The 22,712-nt window shown below is 41.0% G+C and overlaps 1 protein-coding gene across 5 annotated transcripts in view; it reads right to left on the bottom strand.

The window, feature by feature from the left end:
- The window catches only part of ANKS1B (ankyrin repeat and sterile alpha motif domain containing 1B), a 106,968-nt gene that overhangs the window by 32,330 nt on the left and 51,926 nt on the right, over nt 1-22,712 (bottom strand). For 2 of the 5 annotated variants that reach the window (XM_069763469.1, XM_069763471.1), the window contains exon 3: nt 14,480-14,629. In XM_069763469.1, the coding sequence (XP_069619570.1) occupies nt 14,480-14,629 (150 nt within the window). Of the gene's footprint in view, nt 1-14,270; nt 14,292-14,479; nt 14,630-22,712 lie in introns of those variants that run through there. The other 3 variants (XM_069763472.1, XM_069763470.1, XM_069763473.1) reach the window with 2 other exon arrangements.

Below are 22,712 nucleotides of genomic sequence, written 5' to 3'. Positions count from 1 at the left end.
TCTTCCAGAGAAATAAGTTGGTTAGATTTACCCTTCACAGCTGAGAATCTAAGCAGTGAAAGGTGTTAAAGCAAGAACTTCACCCCGTATTTTCTTTCTTTTAAATATTCACGCTGTTTTAAAATCCACATGGTTTTTTTGTGTGTCTAGGTGAAAATGGTGATTTTCAGTGCATAATATAAATGTGACGTGGGTAAAATGGTTTTCACGTTGAAACCACATTCCTTTTATTGTCATTGCCAGATAAAGCTTGCATAAAGGTGCAAACAAAAAAAATCAGACTAAGTACTGGAATATTAATTAATATAAGAAAAATAAAATTGCAGAATTTACATGGTTTGTGGGTTATTGCGTTCTCTCATTGTATTTTCTCATTGTGAACCTTCCCGTGTCACAGAGTAGTAAAATTACTGCAATGACTTAAAGCAATGTGGTCATCAATCATTATGATGTAGCCCATTTGGGAGATTTTATGAAGACTGGTGAAGGATAACGGAGAGATAATCCATAGCAGTCAATGGAATTATGGCTGAAACTCAGCTCGAATTGAAATTTCTATGGGTTACAGAATTGAGCATCAGTATTCATAAAATCCCATGCTGTGTTGATGAATACCCATTAGCTTGTGCTCCATTCCAAGAGTATAAATAATGCAAAGGTTCTCGGTTCAAGCAGGGATGCATTGGCACTAGAGTTGCTGTAAATCGATCGTAGGATCAGGTCCTTCGGCAACGTCAGTAATTTGTGGCCACTAGACAAGAACGCTTAGAACCACCTCCTTATTTCCGACATCTGCGGCTCGTCTTTTGATTAGACGTCACACATGGGACTTCGAGCTAATCAAAAGAAGAGGTAGTTGGTGGTTCTTAGGGCTCCCATCCCACGGTCATAGACTACCGATCTGGCCGATGGACTGGGCCCAACAAATCGATTCACACCAAATCTAATTGACACTGCTGGTGCCTTCCCAGAACGAACCCAATGAGAATGACCCCTCAGGGTGAAGATCTGAAGGAGGTAATATGCATAACAGGGGTTGGGAACAAGGAATCTGTTAAAGCAAAGGAATTGAAGGATCACAAACGGAAGAGGAAAGTGAGGTTGGGTAACCAGAGTCCTGGGCAGGAGAAGTCTAAAGATAAAGTGCCTGAAATCGTATTTACTATGTAGCCTGAGAGATAATATTTTTGGAAACAAGAGAAAAATTAAGCAGCATTGATACATAAGGATAGGTGAATTTTTACAAAGCTTAGCACTAACATGGGTATATCAAATAAACCATGCTTGAGCTCAATGTTTTCTTTCGAAAAGTCAAAAATTCATAGTTGGTTAATTAGTTAACATATGTATTGGAGCTTTGATTGCCTGATACAGAGCTCCAAAATACTATGTAGACATAAAGATAAAGAGGACCTTTGAGTAATCCCACCAGTTCTGTCTTAATAATTGTGATTCTTCAAAAAATACAAATTAAAGTTGATCAAAAAGATTCACTCTTCATTGGTCCAGTGTCCAGTCTGGTTTTCCATGGTTGCCAGACCATGGTAGAATTTACTTCCGTGACCAACATTCTCAGCCTGGCCACCTCTGGGGTTTATTAGGCCCTTCAACATCATGACGACATAGCCCAAGGTATGTCATGATATTGCTTGAGGCCTAGTGACAAGGCATCACATAACATCATGACATTGCAGGGCCTAGTAAATGGCAGAGGTTGCTTCAGAGAATTGGACTAGACGCTGGATCATGGCAGTGAAAATCTTTGTTCTCAACACGAAGACCTTTTTTTAGAACTTTGAGATGGACCTCTTTCTTTCCTACTAGAATTATGAAGCCAAAATTTTGATCATTCAAATGAATATTTCGACACATGCGAGTCAAAACTCAATTTCTAAAAAAGGTCATGGAAACAACCACAGACAAAAGTCTTCAACTGTTACCATAAAGTCAATGAGTAGAGCTGGAAACATGGAAGACCACCTCTCCATTCATACCCTGTCTAGATGTGATGGTGAACCACCTCATAAAGTAGGAAGGAGATGTGAAGAGCTGTTTTCTAGAGATGGTAACTGAAAATGTATGGTATATTTATTGGATGCATCAAAAATGTCAATGGTGGCGACACCACTTTCTCTCTTTTCGCCTCATTTATCAAAACTGACATTAAAAAACTCTCACCAATCACAGCACAGCTTTTATTTTTACAGAACAATTAAAGAAATGAAATCTGAGCTCAGATTGGTTCCTATTGACAAATGAGGCCCAAAGAATATTTAAAAAAAAACATTCACCCAATTGATGGGTGCAACCAAGTTGTAAACCGGACTAAAACTAGTAATCATAATAATATTTAATGGCTAATCAGTATTGATTCAAAATGGCCGCCTTTTCTGTCGGTAGACGACAGTTGATCTCCTATACATCTTGTTGAATAAATTAGGCCATTTCCGAGCGTGCTCTTTCATACCAGTTCTTGTGAACAGCCATGATATAATACATATATATTATTCAGCGTACGTAGACATAGATACACATAATTCATATACCAGGTCGATCACCTTTCCCCAAACCGCCTCTCGTTTTCTGTATGTCGACTTTCATTCGTCAGTTCCCTATAAATAGCCGCCTTTATAGTAAGGAATAAAATCATCATGTTAAACATTTGCTGTTTTGATTCGTGACAGGGGTCATCAGATAGACCTTTAATTCCAGTGTTATCATTTAGGCGTCTTCTCGAGGTCCTTGATCTCTTACTTGTAGAAATAGTCTACTACATTATCGTAATAAAATTAATTATTACTTATCTCATTTATGGCCCAATCAAAGGTGGCATGGTACCAACCTACCATGTAAGACACTGGATTCTTCTTATGTGCCAGAAAGGTGAGTCAGCTGCACCCCGCAAAAAAATCAATAAGGGCATCTCACTCAACCAGTGAAACCCTGCTGTGCACTGCTGAGGGGTATGTAGACCTGAAACAGTTGTCTGTAAATGGATGTCTGGTCTACCTAATATTCCTAGGCTCGTAAAAGCTTCAGACATTGACTTTATTTCCTTCCAGGAGAGAGATACCCCGCATGTTCATCCCATGGAGCATTACTAATAAGACTCCACATACCTGGTCTCCTTGAGCCTCCCTTTTTAAAGTTGCGACAAAAAAAAAAACAGCCAAATCACACTCTCAACAGCTGTCTCTAGATGGGATTCTGGCTTGGTTTAGGAGTAGCTCTCAGCTGTCTTAAACTGCCCTTTTTAAAGAGAGAGTCGACAGCTCCTGACTGGAGAATTTTCTACATAACACCTATTAATAAAATTCCTTACAAGAGTCCCTAATGTCTCCCTAAAGGACCAGACTTTAAAGCAAAAGTTGGGCCTCAAGTTGTGAGATCCCGGGATGCAAGGTAGAATCCCACAACCCTCCGCGGCCATTCCTCTAGTTAAAGGACTAACTCTCGAAATCTGAGACATTAAGAAAGTTTTCTTCTCTTCTACGAAAGAGGTACTTTACTTGTTCTTCCCATGGAACAACACTAATAAGACTCCATACTCACATTGATCCCATAAGAAGAGCAAGTATTCCCCTTCAAAGCTGGGTCAACGGCATCTCAATCTGCTCTCAACTGATGAGGGGCAAGTACCCTGAAACAGCTGTCTGTAGATGGGTGTTTAGCTTGGCTCTACTCATTTCCTTTCCTTCCAGAAGAACACTAATTTGTAAGTGGAAGAGTGGAATTTTTTAACTCCACTGGTATAAGACTCCAACCCCTTTTAGCAGACGACCTCTGAACCACCTGGAGATAAATTTGTTCCTAACCATAATCCAACTCACTACTTTAGGTATGTTCTACCAAAGGAGGAAGGCCACTGTGTGCCATCACCAAGAAAAGCGGTAACCTGACTCATAATGCCACCTATGCCACCTTTGCAGTTCCTCTATCCTTCAAGGAGTTCTTTGTTTCTTCCAGTAATGAGGCCAGCCATTACCCTCATGTGGGAGGCAACGCAACTCCCTGACCTCAATGATGTGCATGGCCTATGAGGCCAATCATTGCTCCCATGTGAAGGAATGAGGCTCTTCAACAGCGTCGGAGATGGCTGGAAGCCATTTTTTTTGGAATCTAAGCCATTTTGCTGGCATTAACCAGAATCCTTTTTTTTGCCAAAATTTGTAGTGAGTTTCATTCATTACGGATACATTCGCTCATTCGGCAACCACAGTGTAATGAACTATCAAAACATTATTTATTAGTAACTATTAAAATATCAAAAGGAACAAACTAAAAACAAACACAGTAGTCCTACCCGTTTCGAGCACTAAGGCTCTTAATCATAGCACTATTCCCTTTATCATATTTTCCTGGGTAAGAGATTTATTGCTCGAATTGGGTAGGCCTAGTGTGTTTATTTTTATTTTTTCTCTTTTGATATTTCAAACCCTTTATGACCTATGACATTTAGGCTTTTGGATCAGAGGGGGTCCCAGCAGATAGACCTTCATTCACTCTGGCTTCTGGATCAGTGGGGGTCCCAGCAGATAGACCTTCATTCACTCTGGACTCTGGATCAGTGTGCGGGCCAGCAGTTAGATCTTCATTCACACTGGCCTCTGGATCAGTGTGCGGGCCAGCAGTTAGATCTTCATTCACACTGGCCTCTGCATCAGTGGGGGTCCCAGCAGATAGACCTTCATTCACTCTGGCATCTGGATCAGTGGGGGTCCCAGCAGATAGATCTTCATTCACACTGGCCTCTGGATCAGTGTGCGGGCCAGCAGTTAGATCTTCATTCACACTGGCCTCTGCATCAGTGGGGGTCCCAGCAGATAGACCTTCATTCACTCTGGCTTCTGGATCAGTGGGGGTCCCAGCAGATAGACCTTCATTCACTCTGGACTCTGGATCAGTGTGCGGGCCAGCAGTTAGATCTTCATTCACACTGGCCTCTGGATCAGTGTGTGGGCCAGCAGTTAGATCTTCATTCACACTGGCCTCTGGATCAGTGGGGGTCCCAGCAGATAGACCTTCATTCACACTGGCCTCTGGATCAGTGGGCGGGCCAGCAGTTAGACCTTCATTCACTCTGGCCTCTGGATCAGTGGAGGGGCTAACAGATAGATCCTCATTCACACTGGCCTCTGGATCAGTGTGTGGGCCAGCAGTTAGATCTTCATTCACACTGGCCTCTGGATCAGTGGGGTCCCAGCAGATAGACCTTCATTCACTCTGGCCTCTGGATCAGTGGAGGGGCCAGCAGATAGATCCTCATTTACTCTGGCCTCTGGATCAGTGTGTGGGCCAGCAGTTAGATCTTCATTCACACTGGCCTCTGGATCAGTGTGTGGGCCAGCAGTTAGATCTTCATTCACACTGGCCTCTGGATCAGTGTGCGGGCCAGCAGTTAGATCTTCATTCACACTGGCCTCTGGATCAGTGGGGGTCCCAGCAGATAGACCTTCATTCACTCTGGCCTCTGGATCAGTGGGGGTCCCAGCAGTTAGACCTTCATTCACTCTGGCCTCTGGATCAGTGGAGGGGCCAGCAGATAGATCCTCATTCACACTGGCCTCTGGATCAGTGGAGGGGCCAGCAGTTAGATCTTCATTCACACTGGCCTCTAGATCAGTGGGGATCCCAGCAGTTAGACCCTCATTCACTCTGGCCTCTGGATAAGTGGGGGTCCCAGCAGTTATACTCTCATTCACACTGGCCTCTGGATCAGTGGGGGTCCCAGTAGTTAGACCTTCATTCACTCTGGCCTCTGCATCAGTGTGGGTCCCAGCAGTTAGACCTTCATTCACTCTGGCCTCTGGATCAGTGGGGGGTCCCAGCAGTTAGACCCTCATTCACATTGGCCTCTGGATCAGTGGGAGTTCCAGCATTTAGACCTTCATTCACTCTGGCCTCTGGATCAGCGGGGAGTCCCAGCAGTTAGATCCTCATTCATACTGGCCTCTGGATCAGTGGGGGTCCCAACAGTTAGACCCTCATTCACACTGGCCTTTGGAACAGTGGGGGTCCCAGCAGTAAGACCATCATTCACTCTGGCCTCTGGATCAGTGGGGGTCCCAGCATTTAAACCCATCATTCACACTGGCCTTTGGATCAGTGGGAGACCCAGTAGTTAGACCCTCAGCAATCAGGAAGTTATCCCCTATCCCATTGATAGGGGATAACTTCCGAACTTGAGAATACCCATTTAAAGGGACAATCATGAGAAAATTGAAAGTAGCTTTGGGAGTGAATGGAGACAAGTTACAAGTAATGTATAATTGCAGTGGAAATGAAGGGGTTACTTAAGCTAAAACGTTCCGTAAATGTATCCATAGTCTGATACATTCATAACCATTAAAGATAAAATGACAGGAAACCAAAACTGAATAGAGCGGCATCATTGCAGCCGGCAGGGTCAGAAGGAAACATGAAAGCGAAGGAGGGACCAGGACTCTCAATTTCCGCATGCTACAATCCCCTAATTATCCAAATGGACAGTCGCATCGTCCGTCTCTTTCTTAAGAAAGTGCCTTACAGACATTAAAGAATGAGCGCCATTCATTGGCTCTGAAAGCGTATTTATTTTCCGGAAATGCATCTGCAGCTGCGGAACAGAGCGATCTGTGAAATAATTAGGTCAGGGCTTTATGGAAACACACAGCGGCGTGTGAAGACTTTTGCTGACTGAGGATCTTCACCGATGCAGACAATATTGGGGCTTGTATTAGACTTCCAGACAGTCTAAGAGACAAGAGAACAGTCTCTTTCCTCTTCTGTAGGACCGCAAGTTCCATCATGCCCCAAAAAATCTGAAAAATACCGGGGATTGTAGTCAGAAATGAATTCCTTAGTCCACAGACCACATCAAAGTTGAGCTAAACCTTGATGTGGCCATAAATCAGCTGAGTCGCTCTTCACTGACAGGTGCTCAGTTTACTCCTTCTGGAGCCATTTATTTGTCTTATTCTGAAGTCCTCTCCGCTGATTTATGACTACATCAAGATTTAGCTCAACTTTGATGTGGTCTATGGTCATAAATCAGCACAGAGGAGCTCAGAAAAAAAGATTTACAAATTTCCAATTGAATTGCAGGCTGGAGAATGAGTTAACTAAGAATCTGTCAGTGAACTCTTTCTCATAGGGAGTTTGTAAGTCATTTATTTGTCTTATCCTGAGCTCCTCTCAGCGGATTTAAGGCAAAATCAAAATTTATCTCAACTTTGGTCTTGTCTGTGGTCATAAATCAGCACAGAGGAGCTCAGAAAAGACAGATAAATGGGTTACAAAATTCCAATTGAATTCCTGGCTGCAGAATGAGTTGACTGGGAATCAATCAGTGAGCTGGCTCTGATAGGGAGTTCGTTACTCCTTTATCTGTCTTTTTCATATCTTCTCTGTGCTGATGTATAATCACAGACCACATCAAAGTTGAGCTAAATCTTGATGTGGTCAGAAATCAGCTGAGAGGCACTGAAAAATGACAGATAAATGAGTTACTAACTCCCTATCAGAAGACGTTGACTGGCAGATTCTCAGTTAACTAATTCTACAGCCATGTATTGAAAGTTTGTAAAACATTCATCTCTCTTTTTCTGAGCTCCTCTCAGCTGATTTATGAACATATAAAAAAGTATCTAAACTTTGACATGGTTTATGGACATAAATCAGCACAGAGAAGCTCAGAACAGACAGATAAAGACGTCAGAAACTTCCAATTGAATTGCTATCTGCAGAATGAGTTATCTGAGAAACTGTCAGTGAACTCTTTCTGATAGGGAGTTTCTACACGCTGATCATTTTCTGAGCTCCTCTCAGCTGAATTATGACCACATCAAGGTTTAGCTCAACTTTGTTGTAGCTTATGATCATAAATCAGCACAGAGGAGATCGGAAAAAGACAGATAGAGGAGTTACAGACATCAAATTACATTGTTGGCTGTAGAATGAGTTAACTGAGAAACTGTCAGTGAACTTTTTCTGATAGGAATGTTGTATCTCATTCACCTGTCATTTTCAGAGCGCCTTTTATCTTGTTTATGGCCACATCAACTGTCATAGAATCCTAGAATGTTAGAGTTGGAAGGGACCTCCAGGGTCATCGTGTCCAACCCCCTGCTCAATGGAGGATTCACTAAACCATCTCAGATAGATGTCTGTCCAGCTTCTGTTTGAGATGGTGAGTTCTCCTTCAGTGGAAGTCTTCAGACAGATGTCTGTCCAGCCTCAGTTTGTGATGGTGAGTTCTCCTTCATTGGAAGTATTCAGACAGATGTCTGTCCAGCCTCTGCTTGAGATGCTGAGTTCTCCATAAATGGAAGTCTTCAGACAGATGTCTGTCCAGTCTCAGTTTGTGATGGTGAGTTCTCCTTCAATGGAAGTATTCAGACAGATGTCTGTCCAGCCTCTGCTTGAGATGCTGAGTTCTCCATCAATGGAAGTCTTCAGACAGATGTCTGTCCAGCCTCTGTTTGAGATGGTGAGTTCTCCTTCAACAGAAGTCTTCAGACAGATGTCTGTCCAGCCTCTGTTTGAGATAGTGAGTTCTCCTAAAATAGAAGTCTTCAAACAGATGTGTGTCCAACCTCTATTTGAGATGATGAGTTCTCTTTCAATGGAAGTCTTCAGACAGATGTCTGTCCAGCCTCTATTTGAGATAGTGAGTTCTCTTTCAATGGAAGTCTTCAGACAGATGTCTGTCCAGCCTCTGTTTGAGATGGCGAGTTCTCCTTCAGTGGAAGTCTTCAGACAGATGTCTGTCCAGCCTCTGCTTGAGATGGTGAGTTCTCCTTCAATGGAAGTCTTCAGACAGATTTCTGCCCAGCCTCTGCTTGAGATGGTGAGTTCTCCATCAATGGAAGTCTTCAGACAGATGTCTGTCCAGCCTCTGTTTGAAGACTACTACCTTTGATGTAGTCTATGATCATAAATATGCACAAAGAAGCTCAGAAAAAAAGACAAATAAAGGAGTTACAAACTCCCAGTCAAAACCCAGCTCACTGATGGATTCTTAATTAACTCATTAGTCATTGTTTCTGAACTTGATCATAAATTAGCACAGAGCTCAGAAAAAAAGTAGATACATGAGTTACAAACTCCATCGGCATCAGCTCACTGGTGGGTCATTAGTTAACTCATTCTGCAGCCAGCAATGTGCATGGAAACAAAAGAGCCAGTAAAAGCCAAACGGTGCAAAATTTTTAAAGAAACCCAATTGTGAAAATGATCTTTAGCCCAAAATACATACATTTAAGGAAAAAGAAAAGAAATTCCACCCAAAGTGTTTATATCCTTTAATATAATATGTTTACACCCCCCCCTCTATTAGACAGAGTGGTGAACTCTTAGAAAAGCAGATCTTGTTCTGGGACGTCATGGATTACATTGATGTGAATGGGCACCAGGTGAAGCTGCAACTTTTTTGGGGGGGACAATTTTTTTTTTTTTGCCAGTGGTCAGATCCACCTTTAGATTTCTTAGCCTTTTAATATCTCTGCTTGCTGTCAGTGAATGGAAACATTAACTTACACCCAGAGGCTATAAATGTGTCCTGATCAAAGGCAACGAGTGCGGCGAAAACCTGCGTATAGGATAAGTATTCATTGTGCATCAAGAACGTTTCCATTCACTGACATTAAACAGAGATCTTACATTTAAAAATTTAAAAAAATAAATAAAAATAAAATAAAATAAAATTAAAATTAAATAAAAAAAAAAATGTAAATCACTTTAAACTTCTGCAGGTTTTTCACATTTCATTTATATTAATTTTTAGCATTTGGTGATTATTATTATTGCCTTGTATTAACCCTTCAAAATCTCAATGCTCATTTAATTAAAAAAAAAATCTAAAATTCCAAAACGAAGCAAAACGTTTGTCTACAGAAATCCTTCTATTCAGGACGGCAGAATTGCCTGGAGACTATATCCGCGCTGCTTGCAGGGAGATTAGAAATACCTGGTATTTTTGGCAATCTAGTTTTAAAGTCGCACACGTCAATCATTACTCCACGCGTCCGAAAGGGTGAAAAAAAAAGTCTTCGGAGTAACCTACATAGCAAAAAAAGCGAAAATCAGGCCCTTAAAGGGATTTTCCACTTGACCATTTTTATGCTATAAATGTGCTGAGGACATGATTTCTTAGCACTCCCCAATATATAAGTATTACAGATTCTCCTCCTGAACTTCTTGGCGTAGCCTTCCCCGAAAGACTGTTCCCAATATGGCTGCTCATGGAGGAACATGTGACCAGAGCTGTGCATCAGCCTCCTCCAATGGAACAACAGCTTTCGCATGTGCAGAGCTTTGATTGGAGAGGACAGATCACATGGTCACATGCTCCTCCTTCAGCAGCCTTCTGTGATGCAAGTAATACTTATATATTAGTAAGAGACACTAAATCATGTCCCCCAACACATTTGTTAAAAATAAACAATCCCTTTAAGAAAACCCTAATCTAATCACTATAAGAGTTTAATAATACCAAGACATTTTCCTTTATGTTCTAAAACCAATATGGCCAAAAAACCACTAACCAGGTGCTACAAGGACACATAAATCAGCCAATAGGAGCTCAGAAAAAAGTCACAAACTCCCCATCAGCCCATTACAGTGAGCTCACTGACAGATTGTCAGATGACTCATTCTTCAGCCAGGAATAGAACCTCTTCCTTTATGTTCTAAACCCAATATGGCCCAATATTGCATTTGGGATTCATTAAACTTTTGGCACAGTTTGGCTTTTACAGGCTCTTTGTTTCCCCGCACATTCGACTTCATTGTGGTCTATGGTCACAACACAAATCGGCTGAGAAAAGCTCAGAAAAAGACAGATAAAAGCTTCCAACTCCTAAACAGACCATCGTAGTGAGCTCACTTACAGACTCTCAGTTAACTCATTCTACAGCCAGCAATAGACAGCGCAATATTGAGGTTATAGAAGGCAAACGGTGCAACATTTTTAAATAAAACCAATTGCAAAATTGATTTTTAGCACCGATTACACGCATTTACGTAAAGAAAAATGTCCTCAAGCGTCTACAACCCCTGCAAATGGGATTTCTAAAAATAGACATCTAAGCCAAGCAACCCCTGGTTTATGCCCAAACTCTTAATCTCTTGCTTTTTACCAACAATCACAACTAATCACCTATCCATATAATGTGATAAATCCTGGGTGTCTCACCAATGGAACCCCCAACAATTACGTGATTGAGGGTCCATTTAAAGGGGCAGTATACAAGTATAATGCATAGCCATTGCCATTGGACACAGGGCAACAATGCTCGACATTTGCGCAGTTCAAATGGGGGACATTAATTCTGCATACTTGGGGGTTCTAGCAGTGGAACCCCCCTCCCCAGCGGTCAGCAATTGTTGTGATTGTGGCACTTCCCCTTTAATTCACTATAGGATTTTTCAAGTGAGCTCCAAATCTGAAAAATATTAAAGCCCCGGCTCTAAATCTCAGCTAAGGCACTGTACATGTTGTTTTGGCTAAGAACGCGTCTCGGGGTACACTTGACGTTTGCCTTCACTAAATTAAAGGTTCTTAAAAATCTTCGCAAGTGTCCTAGATTTACAGAATGCGCGTCTGCGCTGATGAACGCTCATGTTTTACATATGAATGGGACACCGGATCATTGCCTTGAAAAAAAAAAAAAGAGATTGGTTTCTGGTATTAAAGAGGAACTTGAGATTATGTAAAATAAGAAATTTGCAGGAACTTTTCAGAATCAATTAAAGTGAATCTGTCAGTAGGATCAGCCCTCCTGAGCCGTCCAAACGGGCATGTCGGTCAAAGGAAGCTGAATAAAATGATACCTTGATATCTGCGATCCGATGTTTTATTCCAGAGAAATCCACAGGTTTCTTAATATGTAAATGAGCTGTTAAGATCTATGGGCCGGACATAGATCTCCCCGATAATCTGCCTCCAGAGCTTATTTTACATGAAGGGGAGCGTTACCAGTGTGAGACATGTAATGACTGACAGTCTGCTCTCCTGATCTACATGTCTCACACTGGTAACGCCCCCTTTAATCTAAAATAAGCTCTGGAGACAGATCCTCGGGGAGATCTATTTCCGTCCCATAGATCTTAACAGCTCATTTACATATTGAGAAAAACGTGGATTTCTCTGGAATAAGACATCTGATTAAGGATATCAAGGTATCAGTTTATTCACATTCTTATGACATATGTCCATAAAGATGGCATTAGGGGGGCTACCAGATTCCCTTTAAATCAGTGCTATAAAACAACAATCTATTTCATATCTATCTAAATTATATGTCTATAATATATAATAGATATGAAAAAGATAATATCTATCTATATCTGATTCCAGTGATGTATCACTTACTGGGCAGTTTTGATAGAATCCCTGTTTTCTGTTTTCTCCGCTGTAGATTTAGCAGTGGTCAGAATATAACCCCGCCCACACCACTGATTTGCAGCTTTCTATGTACACTGACATCAGTCTGCCAATCAGTGTGGGGGGCGGGGTTACACAGATTAGCTGGACTGCTGAGCCCGTGACACCCAGTCAAGCAGGGATAAAACACTGATTATATTGAAACTACAATACGCAGAGCGGAAAATGATACATCGCTGGAATCAGGATCTCTTGCTCTATATTATGCTACTCTCAGATTAAATTGCAAAATCCTGCTGATAAATTCCCTTTAAAATATCCCGGAAGATACTCTAGTACTCTTATCATTATAACTACAAGAAGTAAACATATGTAGACCCGACTTTTCCAAAAACAGAAGAAAAAGAGCGATTTCGGCTCTTCATTCCGACAGCGGCGTAATATTGTCCCGTATTTTCAGGACCACATATTGATGTATTTTCTTCATCCATCTATCCCATGGTTAAAGAAATATGCCGATGTGAATAACCTTAACTTGTAGACCCCCGATGGTCCACAACATGACTAACAAATATTTTTCTACTGGGTTCTTACCAGCAGCGACTTGATGAGGTCTGCGCCTCCTCATTGGTTGTAGTCCAAACCACTTTTAAATCAATTTACACATTTTTTTAAATCCATTAATTTATTTTTGCAAATTAGATCTCTCCCAGAAGGAAAGAAACCGACCCCACATATTGGACGTCCATGTCCAAACTTTTGACGATCATTGCTACTTAACTAGGGAAATCCAGGGACCCATCTATAAACACCTGTTTCTGGTTATGTGCCCCTCATTAGCACCGAGCAAGGTTTTTTGATGCAGTTTTTGGGGGAAGAACAGGCTGGACTAATATATCTAATTCTTTTGCAAGGCTCCTTAAAGGCTCAAACATCGACTCAAGGCGTAGCTGACGCCAATATGTGACATTAACAAGGTAGTTTTCTTTTTTTTCCAGGACAGAGCAAATTTGCGTGTATTCTCAGAGATCATTGCCGATCACACTTTATACACAGCTGCTCTCTCTCTTATTAACACTCCATGAGAGAAAAGTATTTGCACCTCACAAACAATTAACTTGCCGCCAGTAAGACCCACCTCTCAGCTTGGGAATTACTGGTAATCCCTAATGTTGCTCCTTTAAAAAAAATCTTTCAGCATAGTTTTGCTATGTAAATGATGTAGGGGCTGAGACCCTGATTCCATCGATGTATCACTTACTAGGCTGTGGTTTGCTGTTTCAATAAAATCAGTGTTTTATCAACAGGAGATTATCACTACAGGACTAGTGCTCTTGTGTCTCCTAGTCCAACCACGCCCCCAGCACTGATTGGCAGCTTTCTGTCAATATATAGTGTACAGAGCCAATCAGTGGTGTGGGCGGGGTTAAGCAGAGTTCAGCACTGCTGGATCTGCAGCAGAGAAAACAGAGACTTGCTGGGGATGTGTCCCAGCAAGTGACACATCGCAGGAATCAGGGTCTCAGCCCCTACATCATGCTGCTCTCAGATCACATAGCAAAAACCTGGTGACAGATTCACTGCAAAGTATTCCACTTACGAATTAGTGGTTTCAGGAAGGATTCTTTCCTATTTCTAGCAAAATTACAACAAATAAGAAATAAACATCATCATCCATTGATTAAATCTAAATATTGATTAAATAAATTAAATGTTAATTACCGTAATTAAAAAGCATTCATCGAAAGATCGTTATTAGACACTCTAAAGAATGTAAAAAATTATGTATTTGTTAGGTTTTGGAATAAAAAAAAAGGAAACTTGGAATAAGAGAACCATTGAAAACTTCACATTTTGATGGTTTTACCTAAAAATCTAAAATTATGTAGTTCCATTCACGACTCACCATAGGAAATGCACCAGGAATAAAGCATGAACCGAAAAGAATCTTCGGAGGTCAAAACTTACTTAGTGTTCGTGGAGCTGCGAAATTAAGTTACTATGGTCATTGTGAATTAAAAAAAAAAAGTTGTGGAAGAATATAGAACATTAATTTAGTGTTAAGGTTCCTGCTAAGGAGGAGAGAAATAAAGCAGAAGACGTGAAAATACTTACATACGCTTTGTAATCACAGGCTTGGAAGATGAGCTTTTCGGGATGATGCTGCCAGTACTGAAAGGGTATAGAGCCCGTGGCTTCATTGGGGGCTCGCAGGCTGATAGAAGGTTGATCTCCCCAATCTCCTGTCTGAAAATCATATTTACTCTAAAAGTAACAAGTTTCAGTTTAGTCCATTATACAATAATTAAAATTATTTACACGGAACACCACAGATTATGGCAGAGGACAGCTGAGGACCCAGACATTTTGAATCCACGCACGGACCACAGCTCCACGACAAGTTGAGGACCAACAAGCTGTTGAAGACACGTACAGAAAGCTGCATGCAATACATGAAACGTTTTATCCAAAAAAAAAAAAAAACAGTTTGAAAGACAGAATACAGATGAAAAATCGCAAAGATTATCAATAATATAGGAAAGGATTCTTTGTAGTAAAAGCGGTAAATCCATCGATGTCAATCATGGGAAGATTATTATCAATATAGAAAAGGGTTTTTTTATGGTAAAAGAAGTAAATATGAGAAATGTCAACCCTTAGGGGAAAGTTAGAATTAAAATAGGAAAGGATTCTTTACGGTTAAGGCAGTAGATGTTGGTGTAATCGCTTTTTTTTCACTCTGAGTCAAAATTGGGAACGGGGAAAGATTATTATCGATATAAAAAAGGGATATTTGTAGTAAAAAAAAGTAAATTTGTGGAATATCAATCACGGGAAAATTATTATTGATATAGGAAAGGGGTTTTTATGGTAAAAGAAGTAAATAGGAGAAATGTCAACCCTTAGGGAAAAATTCTAATTAAAATAGGAAAGGATTCTTTATGGTTAAGGCAGTAGATGTTGGTGTAATCACTTTTTTTTCACCCCGAGTCAAAATTGGGAACAAGAGGAAGATTATTATCGATATAAAAAAGGGATATTTGTGATAAAAAAGTAAATTTGGGGAATGTCAATCATGGGAAGAGTATTATCAATACTAGAAAGGGTTTTTTTATGGTAAAAGCAGTAAATATGAGAAATGTTGACCGTTAGGGGAAAATTATAATTAAAATAGGAAAGGGTTCTTTATGGTAAAAGAAGTGAATATGAGAAATGTCAACCCTTAGGGAAAAAATTATAATTAAAATAGGAAAGGATTCTTTATGGTTAAGGCAGTAAATGTTGGTGTAATCAATTTTTTTTCACCTCGAGTCAAAATTGGGAACAAGGGGAACATTATTATCAATATAAAAAGGGATCTAAGTGGTAAAAGAAGTAAATTTGTGGAATGTCAATCATGGGAAGATTATTATCGATATAGGAAAGGTTTTTTATGGTAAAAGAAGTAAATATGAGAAATGTCAACCGTTAGGGGTAAATAATAATTAAAATAGGAAAAGGTTCATTATTTCAAAAGAAGTAAATATCAGAAATGTCAACCCTCAGGGGAAAAATTATAAATAAAAAAGGAAAGGGTTCTTTATGGTGAAAGCATTAGATGTAATCACTTTTTTTTTTACCTTAAGTCGAAATTGTTAACAGGGGGAAGATTATTATCAATATAGAAAGAGATATTTGTTGTAAAAGAATTAAATTTGTGGAATATCAATCATGGGAGGCGTATTGTCAATACAAGAAAGTTTTTTTATGTTAAAAGCAGTAAATATGAGAAATGTCAATCGTTAGGGGAAAATTATAATTAAAATAGGAAAGGATTTTTTATGGTGAAAGCAATAGATGTAATCACTTTTTTTTCACCCCAAGTCGAAATTGGGAACAAGGGGAAGATTACTATCAATATAAGAAAGGGATATTTGTGGTAAAAGAAGTAAATTTGTGGAATGTCAATCATGGGAAAATTATCATCAATACAGTAAAGGGTTTTTTATGGTAAAAGCAGTAAATATGAGAAATGTTAAATATTGCTGGAAAATTATAAATAATATAGGAAAGGGTTACCCAGTCACATAAAAAAGACCTAGGTGCATCAAGGTTTACCTTTTTCCACCATTCATACATTTTGTCACTAAATTAACTATAACCTACAATATTATTTGTACTGAGAGTTCTTTACGGTAAAGTCAGTAAGTGTTGGGGTCATCATTTTTTGGGGGAACAAAATTGGAAACAGGGGCAAGAGTACCATCAATATAGGAAAGAGATATTTGTGGCAAAAGAAATCCCAGTAAATCAAAGGAATGTCAGTCATGGGAAGATTATTATCAATATAGGAAAGGGATCTTTGCGGTAAAAGAAGTAAATACATGAAATGTCTGTCATGTGTCCATTCGAAGATTAATATTTATCAATATTGGAAAATATTTTTTATGGTAAAAGCAGATAACAAGTAATATAGGAAAGGGTTCTTTACTGTAAAATTAGTAAATTACGGTGTAATTCCTTTTTATCCACCCTGAATCAAAATTAGGGATGGGGTAAGAAGGATTGCCTTCCTCTTGAAAAAAAAAGTTACGGTACTATTCTACAGTCTATCTCGAAACCAGTTCCTAACTATAAAGGGTATTTTCTCATCTTCTGCATCTCAAAGTTGTGCATGAAAAGGATTCTTTGCGGTGAAAGCAGTGAATCTGCAGAAGACCTACTCTAACACTTTTGCTTTGTATAATCTTCTGCCTTTTTGTACCTACTTGTCTTCATAGTCGGTAATGTGTCCTATGTACCATCCAATTCATGACTATATACTAGTATTTTTCAACCATACAACCCACATTTTGAAGAGTCTTTCCACTTCAGACAAAATATGACCAAGTTGGCTTTCACTTATGGGAAGACCTACTTGTCTTTCTTTAAGAAAGATGTCCAGGATTGCAATCAGGTGTTTTCAAGGGGTTGTCGAGGCTGTATGTGACTGCAGGATTATCTGCCGCCAGGAGCGGTTCTTGATTTGCATGCATGTGGTCACTTTCCAACTAGAGGTGTGCGGCCTCACTCAATGAAAGTGTATTGAGCAAGGCTGGACAAGTCTAGTCAGAATGTGGCCTGAAGTATGCAAATCGGACAGTTGCGGTCACATGACCGCCCACTCCAGGTACCAGAACCGAAGCTGGGGGGCGCTGAAGGATTAAAAAATCTGCAGTCCCATAGAATGATCCAAGCCTGGACAACCCCTTTAATTTAGTTCCCACAAACAGCGCCAGCTTTTGCCTTTGAATAGTAACACAGCTCATCCGCATTGACGTGAATGAGGTAGAGTTGCAATACCAGACACAGCCTATGAATAAGAGAGGCGCTGTTTCCCCAAAAAACTTTCAAACTTAATTTACCTAATGCTTTAGAAGACACATGTTATAGTAGATAAACAATATCCTAACTTGTAATTTAATTTGGAAGAGCGCTGTAATGGGTGCTCTCGCCTCCCCTTTCTGTGGCCAGTTATCTCATGCTTCCAATCTATTCTCAGTAGACCTTCTAGGCATCAATATTAAATGCGTTTACACGCATGTAAGCACATGGTTATTGCTGGGCTTTCTGAAACAATGGCAGTGAAGCAGCAAATAGGGGCATGCACCGTAAGCATTCTTTACAGTTATGCCATCCGAGGCATTAGCATTCAACAGGAAATGATCAGACAATGAGATGTGCGCGGCATTCCGGCAAGCGGAGAATAATTACACAGTAGCGTGATCAGGGGCAAGGAGGAGTTTATCTCATTTACACATAAAAGCAAAACAAAATGACAATTGAAGCCATTAATTATACTGTACAGCTGCAACTATCCTCAGTGCAACAAATAATTATCAGAAAAATATCTTAGAAAGCAGAATCTACCCAAGAACCAGGTATGTTAGGCTTAATGGCCTGAAGCCGGAGGAAAAATAGCCGTCAGGCATGTCTTAGAAAATAACTATAGTATTCTGCTGGGTGTTATATTTGTATCTAGGGAAAAATTAAAGTAGAATCCTACCTATACACTGCTCTAACTGTAAAGAACCCTTCCACCCAGGAGCCTTCATATATTAGGATATTGGGGTTTATATATATTTTTTTATACCCCGGCAGAATTTTTGCTTTCTTGGCCTTTTTTTCAGAGAATATGAATGATAACACCAAAACCTTTCCTCCACTCGTGATTAGTGGTTGGGTGAAGCCATTTATTGTCAAACTGCTGTGCTTTCTGGAGTGGAGCAATCTGTACCAATCATTACTGGCTATATGTATCTTATACCATTGTAATAGAGCCGGAGGCTGAGCTCTGGATATATGATGATTTACATTAACTTCTTATTTAATTGCCATTTTTCAAAAGATTATCAAAGATAGCCCCAGGAAAAATAAAAATATCTGTGACCTATTTTAAAATGTGTAATCATTTCTGTTAATAGTAGAAAATTATACAATATTTCCTTAGTCCATTATAAATGACACGTAATTAGACATCATCTTTTAATAATATGTTCTGAATTAACATTACAACTTCCTTACACACCAAAGTGTCCATAATTTGCTAGTAATATCAGAGTGTTAATAGGACTTTGTCATCAGAAAATGACCTAATGTTTATATCATAATTTTATTTTACATTTTTTATTTGTTAAGATATTTTTTCAATTTTCCATATCAATACTTATATGAAAAAATTCAGATGTTTTTCAATCTTCATACTACGCCTTCTACCATTCACAATAGGTGATGTCACAGCTCACCTCCTCCTCCTGTACAATGACTGATAACACCTCTATATACAGTAGATAACACTGGATCCACCATTCACAATAGGTTATGTCACAGCTCACCTCCTCCCCATCCTGTACAATGACTGATAACACCTCTATATACAGTAGATAACACAGGGTCTTCCATTCACAATAAGTGATGTCACAGCTCACCTCCTCCTCCTGTACAATGACTGATAACACCTCTATATACAGTAGATAACACAGGATCCACCATTCACAATAGGTGATATCACAGCTCACCTCCTCCTCCTCCTGTACAATGACTGATAACACCTCTATATACAGTAGATAACACAGGATCCACCATTCACAATAGGTGATGTCACAGCTCACCACCTCCTCCTCCTGTACAATGACTGATAACACCTATATACAGTAGATAACACAGGATCTACCATTCACAATAGGTGATGTCACAGCTCACCTCTTCCTCCTGTACAATGACTGATAACACCTATATACAGTAGATAACACAGGATCTACCATTCACAATAGGTGATGTCACAGCTCACCTCCTCCTCCTGTACAATGACTGATAACACCTCTATATACAGCAGATAACACAGGATCCACCATTCACAATAGGTGATGTCACAGCTCACCTCCTCCTCCTGTACAATGACTGATAACACCTCTATATACAGTAGATAACACAGGATCCACCATTCACAATAGGTGATATCACAGCTCACCTCCTCCTCCTGTACAATGACTGATAACACCTCTATATACAGTAGATAACACAGGATCCACCATTCACAATAGGTGATGTCACAGCTCACCACCTGCCTCCATAATGACCTTTTTCCAAGATCAGAGCATGCCTAGAAAACTCTCTCATAGGACACAATGAGTCAGAATCGGTCTATTGCTTCCTATACAGAACAGGAAGTGTAAGTCTAGTATTGAGCTTATCGACCGTAGTGAAAATTGTAAGAATTATTATGTTTGTTTTTTAAATAGATAGTGAAATGAAAAAAATATATATGATATGTAAAACTGTTTAAAAACACATTTAATATAAATAAATAAAGTGGAATGACATCCAATGAGCAAGAACTTGTGTCCTCGTTAGGCCAAAAAAGTGGCGCTCCATGGTAACACAGAGTGCCTATGGCTTGTAGTATTGCTAGTGTGGAACCAGTAGGGAATCTGGATGCCACCGTGTACATTGCTTTGCCTTATCCATCATGTCTTTTTCTAAGTTTTTCGTGATTTTGTTGAACAAGGTGGAAAAAAAATCCAAAATAAACCTTCTTTTATATGCCGTATATACTCGAGTATAAGCCAGGATTTTCAGCCCAAATTTTTGGGCTGAAAGTGCCCCTCTCGGCTTATACTCGAGTCAAGGTGGGTGGCAGGGTCGGCGGGTGAGGGGGTGAGGGCGCTGAGGCATACTTACCTGCTTCCAGCGATCCTGGCGCTCCCCCTGCCCGCCACATGGTCTTCGGTGCTGCAGCTCTTCCCCTCTTCAGCGGTCACGTGGGACCGCTCATTAGAGAAATGAATAAGTAGCTCCACCTCCCATAGGGGTGGAGCCGCCTATTCATTTCTCTAATCAGCGGTGCCGGTGACCGCTGATAGAGGAAGAGCTGCAGCACCGAAGACAGCTGTCCGGGAGAAGGAGCCGGACGCCGGGACCAGGTAAGTATGTAATATTCACCTGTCCGCGTTCCAGCCGCCGGGCGCCGCTCCATCTTCCCGGCGCCGCTCCATCTTCCCGGTGCCGCTCCATCTTCCCGGCGCCGCTCTGTCTTCGCGTCCTCTTGCTCTGACTGTGCAGGTCAGAGGGCGCGATGACGCATATAGTGTGCGCGCCGCCCTCTGCCTGATCAGTCAGAGCGGAGAGACGCCGGGACCGGACGCTGGGAGCTGCAAGCAAGAAAGGTGAATATGTGTTTTCTTTTTTTTTATTGCAGCAGCAGCAGCGGCACAGATTTATGTGGAGCATCTATGGGGCAATAATGAACGGTGCAGAGCACTATATGGGGCAGATATGGGGCAATAATGAACGGTGCAGAGAACTATGTGGCAGATATGGGGCAATAATGAACGGTGCAGAGCACTATGTGGCACAGCTATGGGACAATATGAACGGTGCAGAGAACTATGTGGCAGATATGGGGCAATAATGAACGGTGCAGAGCACTATATGGCAGAGCTATGGGGCAATAATGAACGGTGCAGAGCACTATGTGGCAGAGCTATGGGGCAATAATGAACAGTGCACAGCACTATATGGCACAGCTATGGGGCAATATGAATGGTGCAGAGCACTATATGGCACAGCTATGGGTAAATCTGAACGGTGCAGAGTACTATATGGCACAGCTATGGGGAAATAATGAACGGTGCAGAGCACTATATGGCACAGCTATGGGGCAATACTGAACGGTGCAGAGCACTATATGGCACAGCTATGGGGAAATAATGAACAGTGCAGAGCACTATATGGGGCACAGCTATGGGGCAATCTGAACGGTGCAGAGCACTATATGGCACAGCTATGGGGCAATAATGAACGGTGCAGAGCACTATATGGGGCACAGATATGGGACAATAATGAACGGTGCAGAGCACTATATGTGGCAGAGCTATGGGGCAATAATGAACGGTGCAGAGCACTATATGGCACAGCTATGGGGAAATAATGAACAGTGCAGAGCACTATATGGGGCACAGCTATGGGGCAATAATGAACGGTGCAGAGCACTATATGGGGCACAGCTATGGGGCAATAATGAACAGTGCAGAGCACTATGTGGCACAGCTATGGGGCAATATGAACGGTGCAGAGCACTATATGGCACATCTATGGTGCAATAATGAACGGTGCAGAGCACTATATGGCACAGCTATGGGGCAATATGAACGGTGCAGAGCACTATGTGGGACAGCTATGGGGCAATAATGAACGGTGCAGAGCACTATATGGCACATCTATGGGGCAATAATGAACGGTGCAGAGCACTATGTGGGACAGCTATGGGGCAATATGAACGGTGCAGAGCACTATATGGCACATCTATGGGGCAATAATGAACGGTGCAGAGCACTATATGGGGCACAGATATGGGACAATAATGAACGGTGCAGAGCACTATATGTGGCAGAGCTATGGGGCAATAATGAACAGTGCAGAGCACTATATGGGGCACAGCTATGGGGCAATAACGAACAGTGCAGAGCACTATATGGCACAGCTATGGGGCAATATGAACGGTGCAGAGCACTATATGGCACAGCTATGGGGCAATAATGAACGGTGCAGAGCACTATATGGGGCACCGATATGGGACAATATGAACGGTGCAGAGCACTATATGTGGCAGAGCTATGGGGCAATAATGAACAGTGCAGAGCACTATATGGCACAGCTATGGGGAAATCTGAACGGTGCAGAGCACTATATGGCACAGCTATGGGGCAATAATGAACGGTGCAGAGCAGTATATGGCAGCTATGGGGCAATAATGAACGGTGCAGAGCGCTATATGGCACAGCTATGGGGAAATCTGAACGGTGCAGAGCACTATATGGCAGCTATGGGG

This window comes from Ranitomeya imitator, chromosome 4, assembly GCF_032444005.1.
Source record: "Ranitomeya imitator isolate aRanImi1 chromosome 4, aRanImi1.pri, whole genome shotgun sequence".
In the NCBI taxonomy this organism is placed as follows: Eukaryota; Metazoa; Chordata; class Amphibia; order Anura; family Dendrobatidae; genus Ranitomeya; species Ranitomeya imitator.
The sequence above is the reverse complement of the archived record's forward strand: the minus strand, read 5'-3'. Positions and strand labels throughout refer to the sequence as shown.